We start from the raw sequence: 8769 nt of genomic DNA, 5'->3' as shown, positions 1-8769 counted from the left end.
ATCTGGACATCTTGAATTTCATTAGAATATAAAATCTGTTCATTTCATTGTAACACCAGATTGTCTGGGATGGATGAGCACGTCATGGTAAGACACGTGAATTCCAGAATGTGGACAATAAACCTCATGGAGATTCAGAAGGGATCACTTTAGTGAAGTTTGGGGGTCTAGTTGTTAGAGACAGGCATTGGTTGCGTCTTGCTCCTTATGTTAGTCAGTTTTCCAACCCTGTGACCAAAATGCCTGATAAGAACAACTTAAAGGAGGAAAGATTCATTTTGCCCCATGATTCAGAAGTTTCAGTCCATTGTCAGCTGGCTCTTTTATTTCTGGGCCCAGGGTGAGGCAAACAGAACTTTATGGCAGAAGAAAATGGCAGAGCAAAGCTGCTTAGCTCAGGGCAGCCGGGAAGGAAGTGATGGGGTAGGGGAGAAGAGAGGGAGCAACAGACACTCAGGACCAGGGCATGCCCCCAAGTACCTACTCCCTTCAACTGGGTCTCACATCCTATAGTTTCCACCCACCCCAGTAGTCCATTCAGCTATGATACATGAATGTATCGATCCATTGGTGAGTTGGACTGTCCTAATGAGGGGAGCTCTGAAAAAGACCAGGCTCTTCCTGAGCAAATAAACTCATGGTGTGAGAGATTTCTTGCAATGTGGACATTTAAGCTGATGGGGGTGTGGAGAATCAGTGTTGTGAAGAATGTTGGTAGTTGCTGGAGTTGGGAGCACATTTCTTCCCAACCCTGGCAGCCCACAAAGATAGGAGACCTCAGTCCTTTAAGAAATGGAATTCTGCATAAAGCTCTGTATAAGTTTGGAGAAGGACTTCATAACTCAAGATGAGAACACAGCTTTGTGAAACCCTGAACAATCTGTGAACACCATGCCTGGATTTGTGATCAAGGAACTGTGAACCAAAAACAGGTATTCTTTTAAGCCAATAGGCTTGTAGTAACTTGCTATGCAGTCATCAAAAACTAATAAACAGCCAGGTACAGTGGCACATGCTTGTAATCCCAGTAAGTTGGGAGACTGAGGCAGGAGGATCATGAGTTTGAGGCCAGCCTCTGGGCAAATTATCAAGGCCCTAACCAACTTAGTGAGAGCCTGTCTTAAAATTTAAAAAAAAGACTAATAAACTGGGTCATTTTGCAATAGATAAGCACAGATAAGTGCTTTCTCCCTTGGAATGATTTTATGAACTGTTGTACACACTAGGTACATGAAATAAAACCTTTCCTAAATTTTTTTTGTATTTTTCATTTTGATTTTTGTGTGATACAATTTCATTTTATTATAGTCATATTTCATTTATTTATTCAACAAAAATTAATGTCTCTATTTTCTGGGGATATGTTTTAATTAGCTTTTTTGTCATTGTGACCAAAATGCCTGACAAGAACAACTTGGAGGAGGAAAAGTTTATTTGCGGCTCACTGTTTCAGAGGTCTCAGTCCATAGATGGTGACTCCATCATTCTGGGTCCAAGTTGAGGCAGCCCACTCATGGGGAGCTGACCATGGTGAGGACAATAATCATAGGTGGCAGGTGAGGGAACTACTGCCACAGTTCGGGAATGATGGGGTGGTGGGGGCTAAGGGGTGAAGAAGGCCTTTAGGATGGGAGTGACAGAAAAGGGTTAGAGAAGAGTGAGGTGAGGAAAAGAAGGAGAGTTAAAAAATTTTAAAGCAATGTCATCCTTAGATTTAAGTATGCTGTTTTATAAGTTTAATAGGTTAATATTTATAACTATAGAGTCTAGCACATATATTTTGCATTTATTATTCAATATATTCAGTGGGGCTGCCTAAAAATTAATTGTCTCCTTATGTCAATCACATTAAAAAAATACCACAACCAAGTTTTCCAATAAAATAAAAACATCCCTTAGATGTTGTTATGGTTTGGATTGAGGTGCCCCCAACTTCTGTATTAATACAAGAATGTTCAGAGGGGAAATGATTGGATTGTCAGAGCTGTAACCTAATCAGTCCCTCCTCTTTGGACTAACTGGGTGATAACTGAAGGCAGGTGGCACATGGCTGGAGGAGTTGGGTCACTGGGATCATGCCTAGGAAGGGTTCATCTTCTTTGCAGACCTTTCCCCTTTCTCTCTCTGCTTTCCAGCTGATTTGAAAGGATCAGCACTCCTCTACCATGTCCTTTTGTCATGATGTCTTACTTCACTTTGGGCCCAAAAGAATGAAGTTGGCCCACCATGGACTGAACCTCTGAAACTGTATGCCAAAATCAACTTTTTCTCCTCTATGTTGTTCTTGTCAGGTATTTTAGTCACAGCAATGAAAAGCTCAATAACCAGATGTGGATGATTCATAAAACAGTCAATGCACAGCTACCAGTGAAGAGAATATTGTTTTAGCCAGCTTTCTTAATGTTGTGACTGAAAGACCCAACCAGCATAATTGTAGAGGAGGAAAAGTTTATTTGAGAGCTCACTATTTCAGAGGTTGACAGAAGGCTCCATTTCTCTGGCTGAGGGTGAGGCAGGACATCATGGCTGGAGAGTGTAGTCGGGGGAAGCAGCTAACATCATGGTGATCAGGAAGCAGAGATAGAGATTGCACTCTCCAGATACAAATATATACCCCTAAACCACGCCCCAATTACCACCTCCTCCAGTTACACCCTACCACTTCAGTTAATCCCATCACCGATTAGGCTAAGGCTATATAACCCAATCATTTCTCCTCCAAACCTTCTTGTATTGTTTCACACTTGAGCTTTGGGGGAACACCACATCTAAACCATAACAAATATAATTGGCTATTTTGAAAGAGATCTCATAACATTTATTATAACTTTTAATTGTTACTTAGTAGGCTCGAGGGCAGTGTCTGGGAAGAGGAAGCATGCATAAGAATGCACCATTTCCTGGGTTCCAAACTGTTCCAGGTTATTCTGCCTGGACACTAATGACGCTGCACGTCATTCCCATTGCACGTAGGGTTTCTAGGGAAGCCAGTCGGAGCCTCGCCCGGGTTTCCGACTGGAAAGTCTACAGAGACTGATTCTTCCTTAAATCCCACGGGTCGGGGTCATGGCTCCCCGAACCCTGTTTCTGCTGCTCTCGGGGGTACTGACCCCTAGCGAGACCTGGGCGGGTAAGTACAGTGTCGGGAGGAAAACCGCTTCCACGAGGAAGGAGCGAGGGGACCATCAGGCAGAGGCACAGGACCTGGAGTATTTGCGTCCCGCCGCCACCGGCCCAGACCCTGCCTCATCCCAGCCACTCTCTGTCCTTGTTCCTAGTCTCCCGCTTCCTCCTTTCCGTCTACGTCAGGGCCTTCCAGTCCCGCTGCCCCAGTTCGGTCACACAAGCCCCTAGCCCCATCCCAACCCCACGACCTGGACTTCTCAACCGGGGCCGGGAGGAGGGTCGCACCGGGACTCAGCCGCTTCCCTTCCCCAGGCTCCCACTCTCTGAGGTATTTCGACACCGCGGTGTCCCGGCCCGGCCCCCAGGAGCCCCGCTTCATCTCCGTGGGCTACGTGGACCACACGCAGTTCCTTCGCTTCGACAGCGACTCCGGGACGACGCCGAGGGCAGAGCCGCGGGTGCAGTGGATGAAGCAGTTGGGGCCGGATTATTGGGACCGGGAGACCAGGAAGGCTAAGGACGCTGCTCAGATTTACTGGGGCAGCTTGAACAATTTACGAGTTTACTACAACCAGGGCGAGGGAGGTGAGTGACCCCAGGCCCGGGTGGGACGTGACGGATCTTCACGGATGGGTCCAAGTAGCCCCGGGTACCCTGGTTAGAGGGTCACACCGAGGCTGCGGGACCCTCGGAGATCCTGGAACCAGGAAGTGTTAACCGGGTTTCGTTTTCAGTTTTAGTAAAAATCCTCTCGGGTTAGTCTGGGCGGGGGGGCGGGGCCAGGCGGACTGGACTGCCCGCGGGGGCGGGGCCAGGCTCTCACACCCTCCAGATCTCTTCTGGTTGCGATATGGATGCTGAAGGCCGCCTGCTCCGCGGGTACCGTCAGTCAGCCTACGACGGCACGGATTACATAGCCCTGAACGAGGACCTGAGCTCCTGGACTGCAGCGAACTCGGTGGCTCAGGCCACCCAGCGCAAGTGGGAGGCGGCTGGTGCCTCCGAGCCATGGAGAGCCTACCTGGAGGGCCCTTGCGTGGAGTGGCTTGGCAAATACCTGGAGAACGGGAAGGAGAAGTTGCTGCGCACAGATGCAAGGGACCTCAGGGAACCTCCCCATCTGTCCTGGGATTGGGACCGACATCTCCCGCTGAGAAGAGGAAAATGGAATCGTCTCCAAAATACTGCCACTCTCTTTTGCTTTGGAACCCGGATAAGTGTTCCTGGGTTTTCATATCCAACACTAGATAGTAATTCGCTGGAGGGATCGCTCTGAGGACAATTAAGAATCTGTCTCAGAATGGAAGGAGAGAAGATCCCCAAAATAGCTGAGTAGCAGTCCTCTTTGACTCAGGCAGCAGATGTGAACCATGACCTGTTCCAGGTCTTGTTCGCTGCCCCAAACCCAAGGTCTTTGGAGGTCTGACTGCAGTTATTTTGAGTCTCTCAGTCTCCACTCAGTCAGGACGAGTAGTTCTTTTTCTTTCCCACAGAAATCTGGAGTCTTCTACCATGGGTTGGCTCACCCTGAGTCTAGAACAATGAATAGATCATCCCAGATAATCTGTGGCTGGGTTAGTGTCCGATTAGTAAGGTCACATGAATAAGACTGGAATGGCCCACAAAGAATGCAAAATGGTTGAATTTTGAACGTTACCCTTCAGATCCCCCAAAGACATATATGACCCACCACCCCAGACCTGAAGGAATTGTCACCCTGAGGTGCTGGGCCATGGGCTTCTACCCGAAGGAGATCACCTTGATTTGGCAGAGGGATGGGGAAGATCACACCCAGGACATGGAACTTGTGGAGACCAGGCCTGCAGGGGATGGAACTTTCCAGAAGTGGGCAGCTGTTGTGGTGCCTGCTGGGGAGGAGCAGAGATACACATGCCATGTGCATCATGAGGGGCTGCCTGAGCCCCGCACCCTGAGATGGGGTAAGGAGGTGGGCACAGAGCCGCTTGTCAGTGAAAGCAGGAGCTGTTCTCTCTGCAGGATCAAGGGCCTGAACCTCCCTTGCCTTCTGTTTCCAGAGCCACGTCCTCAGCTCATCATCTACATTGTGGGAATCATTGCTGGCCTGGTTGTCCTTGGAGCTGTGGTTGCTATTGCAATTTGGTTGAAGATGAACCACAGAAGGGAAGAGGAGTGTGAGTTTTCTTGTTTTAAGCACTGCCTCACTAATAGGAAGCGAGACACACATACACACACACACACACACACACACACACACACGCTCATCTATCAGGGTCTCCTGATTCCCAGCAATTAGAGGTCAGGAGAATATTTCTGCTGAGGACAGATGTCATGTTGATTCAGACCCTGCACATCTCCTTTCCTTATGCCTCCTGATCTTTCTCTGTCTACAGCCACAGTTCAGTAAACTTCCCTGGAGTCCAGGTTTAGGGGATTCATTTAGACCCTCATGGCCCAGTCTCCTTCCTGGCCTCTCAAAGGTTGAAAAAGAGGGAGCTATCCTCAGACTCCAAGTAAGAATGCTGGAGGGGATGATCCTTGGGATTGTGCAGTCAGGAGCCCATGGGGCAGCTCACTCACTTATATCTTCTATGGGCTCTGCTATATTTGTGTTATAGTTTGGATTTGAAGTGTCTCTCAAAGGCTCATGTGTCAAAGGCTTGGTTCCCATTAGGGCTTTTGGGAAGTAATCAGATCAGGAGGGCTCTGATCCCATGAATGCTGATGGATTCACAACTGAATGGACTATTGAAGATGATGGATTATTGAGAGGTGATGGAAACTGTAGGAGTCAGGGTATAGGCAGAGGAAATAAGTCACTGAGGGTATGTCCTTGTCCCTAGTCTCTTCTTGCTCTCTCTGTTTCCTGGCTGCCATGAGATGAGTAGCTTCCTCCACCACATGCTCCTGCCATTATAATGTACTGTTTTTTTAAAAATATATTTTTTAGTGTAGTTGGACATAATACCTGTATTTTATTTATTTTTATGTGGTGCTGAGGATTGAACTCAGCGCCCTGCACATGCTAGGTGAGCGCTCTACCACTGAGCCACAACCCCAGCCCCTATGATGTACTGTTTTAACTTAGGCCCAGAAACAATGGAGCAGTGGATCATGGACTGAAACTTCTGTACCTGTGAGCCACAGATAAATATTTCCTCCTTTCAGTTTTCTCAGGTATTTTGTCATGGCGATGAAAAGCTGATTAATATTCTTTTTCTGCCCCAGGTAGTGACATTGCCCAGGGCTCTAACGTGTCTCTCATGGCTTATAAAGGTGAGAACCTGGAGGACTGAAGTAAAAGAGGGGGTGGGGCAGAGAGGACAGGACTGGGTATAAGAACTTTCTGAATTTGGACCTTTTGATTGATTGATGGGTTGTTCAACATGTTGTTACATGTAACGACTGCCTTGAATTTGTGCCTGATTCTTTTGTTCTGTAGCATGAGACAACTCCCTGTGTAGGATTGAGTGACATAAGACTTGTTCAGGCCTCCTCTTTGTGACTTGAAGAACCTTGGATCTCTTTCTGCAGAGGTATCTAAATGTGCCCACATTCCTACTGGCATAATGTGAGGAGGTGGGGAGACCAGCACACTCCTTCCCACCAGGATGCCTTTTACCACACTGACCTGTGTTCCCTTTCACAATCAACCTTCTTCTTCAGCAAAGGAAGGGCTGGGTTGTCTCCATCCCTGTCTCAACATCATGGTGCCCTGAGCTACAGCTTCTTAACTTCTGTAGTAAAAATAAGAACCTGAGCATAAATTTATTTTTTCAAATTCTTTTTATTGATTTTTAATTTTATTTTTTTGATTTTTAGTGCATTTAGTTGTACATAATAGTGGGATTCATTTTGACATATTCATAACTGCATCTAAATGCAATTTTCTCCATTTCTATCTCCTTCTCTCCCATCCTCCCTCTCCCCTGACTCCCTTCTTTCTACTCTATTGGTTTTCCTTCTGTTTATTTGTTTTTTTTTAATTGGTGTACTATAGTTATTTATTTAAAATTGCAATACATTGTGATACATTCATACATCAGCATAGCATAATTTGGTCAACTTTATTCCCTGATTGTTCCCCTTTCCATCCCCAGATTCCTCCACTTGGTCCCCTGTTTTACTCTACTGCTCTCTTTTCTATTTTTGTGAGATTTCCCCCACCCCATTTTTCCCCCTCTCTAGATTGTGCATATGAGAGAAAACATTTTACCCTTGACTTTCTGAGTCTGGCTTATTTCACTTGGCATGATGATCTTCAGTTCCACCAATTTACCAGCAAATGACATCATTTCATTGTTCTTTATAGCTGAGTGGAACTCATTGTGTATATATATCACATTTTCTTTATCCATTTCTCTACTGATGGGTTCTTAGGCTGGTTCTATAACTTGGCTATTGTGAATCGTGCTGCTATAAACATTGGTATACAGGTACTATTGTAGTATGTTGATTTTGGTTCTTTTGGATAAAGACCAAAGAGTGGGATAGCTGGGTCATATAGTGGTTCCATTCATTCCTAGTCTTTGGAGGAATCTCCATACTGCTTTCCAAGCATTAATTGGAGAACAGATAGCCTCTGTAACAAATAGTGCTGGCAAAATATGGAAAGCCACATATAGAAGAATGAAATTAGATTGCTGCCTTTCACTCTGCACAAAAATCAACTCACCATGGATCAAAGGAAATAGAGCAGAAACATTTGAAACTTGCCAGAAGAGCACACTCCAACACATTTGCATGGGTACTGACTTCTTTACTAGGATTCCTAAAGCACAAGAAATGAAACCAAGAATCAAAAATAGGAATAGAATCAAATTAAAAGGATTTGTATAACAAAGGAAACAGGAGTGTGAAGAGAGAGCCTACAGAATGGGACAAAATCTTTGCCAGCTAGTCTTCTGACAGGGGATTAATAACCAGAATATGAAAAGAACTCAAAAAACTTAACATCAACAAAACCTAATAACCCACTCAATCAATGAATGAAAGATCTATAGACATTATTCCAAAGAAGAAATACACATGATCAAGAAATATATGAAAAAAATATTCAACATACTTAGCAAGCAGGAAGATTTAAATCAGAACTACATTGATATTTCATCTCACCCCAGTCAGAATGGCAATCATCAAGAATACAAATAATGAAGCAGGCGAGGTGGCACACACCTGCTATCTCAGTAGCTTGGGAGGCTGAGGCAGGAGGATTGGGAGTGCAAAGCCAGCCTCAGCAACTTAGTGAGGTCCTAAACAACTCAGTGACACCCTATCACTAAATAAAATGTAAATAAAGAGTTGGGGATGTGGCTCAGTGATAAAGTTCAATCCCTGGAACCAAAAACAAAATAAAACAAAACAAAATGAACAAACCAATATGATATGAACAAATATTGATAATTGCTGGTGAGTATGAGGGGAAGAAGTTATACATTGTTGATGGGACTGCAAATTAGTACAACCACTTTGGAAAGCAGGATGGAGATTCCTCAGAAGACTAAGAATGGAAACAAGATTTTTTCAAACTCTTGACATGAGGATTTGGTCAAGTAATTAAAGGACATTTCTAAAGAAATAAAATAAAGAAAAGAAATAAAGGCTCTGAAAACCTTCTCTGGATTTTCCCTGTCGCTGACATTAGCAAGAGCTACTCCCCCCCCC

The 8769-nt window shown here is 45.2% G+C and overlaps 1 protein-coding gene across 42 annotated transcripts in view; it reads left to right on the top strand.

Moving 5' to 3' along the window:
• Nucleotides 1–2957: 2957 nt before the first annotated feature.
• The window catches only part of LOC107143708 (patr class I histocompatibility antigen, A-126 alpha chain-like), a 38627-nt gene continuing 32815 nt past the window's right edge, over nucleotides 2958–8769 (top strand). For 7 of the 42 annotated variants that reach the window (XR_007348353.1, XM_048804976.1, XM_048804975.1 and 4 more), the window contains exons 1-6: nucleotides 2977–3130; nucleotides 3439–3711; nucleotides 3942–4217; nucleotides 4791–5066; nucleotides 5163–5279; nucleotides 6334–6381. Coding sequence is in view for 19 of the 42 variants with exons in the window: in XM_048804976.1 (XP_048660933.1) it covers nucleotides 3067–3130; nucleotides 3439–3711; nucleotides 3942–4217; nucleotides 4791–5066; nucleotides 5163–5279; nucleotides 6334–6381 (1054 nt within the window). In the remaining 23 variants the exon portion in view is untranslated. The other 35 variants (XR_007348356.1, XR_007348352.1, XR_007348351.1 and 32 more) reach the window with 25 other exon arrangements.

Source organism: Marmota marmota, unplaced genomic scaffold (genome assembly GCF_001458135.2).
Source record: "Marmota marmota marmota unplaced genomic scaffold, marMar, whole genome shotgun sequence".
In the NCBI taxonomy this organism is placed as follows: Eukaryota; Metazoa; Chordata; class Mammalia; order Rodentia; family Sciuridae; genus Marmota; species Marmota marmota.
The sequence above is the reverse complement of the archived record's forward strand: the minus strand, read 5'-3'. Positions and strand labels throughout refer to the sequence as shown.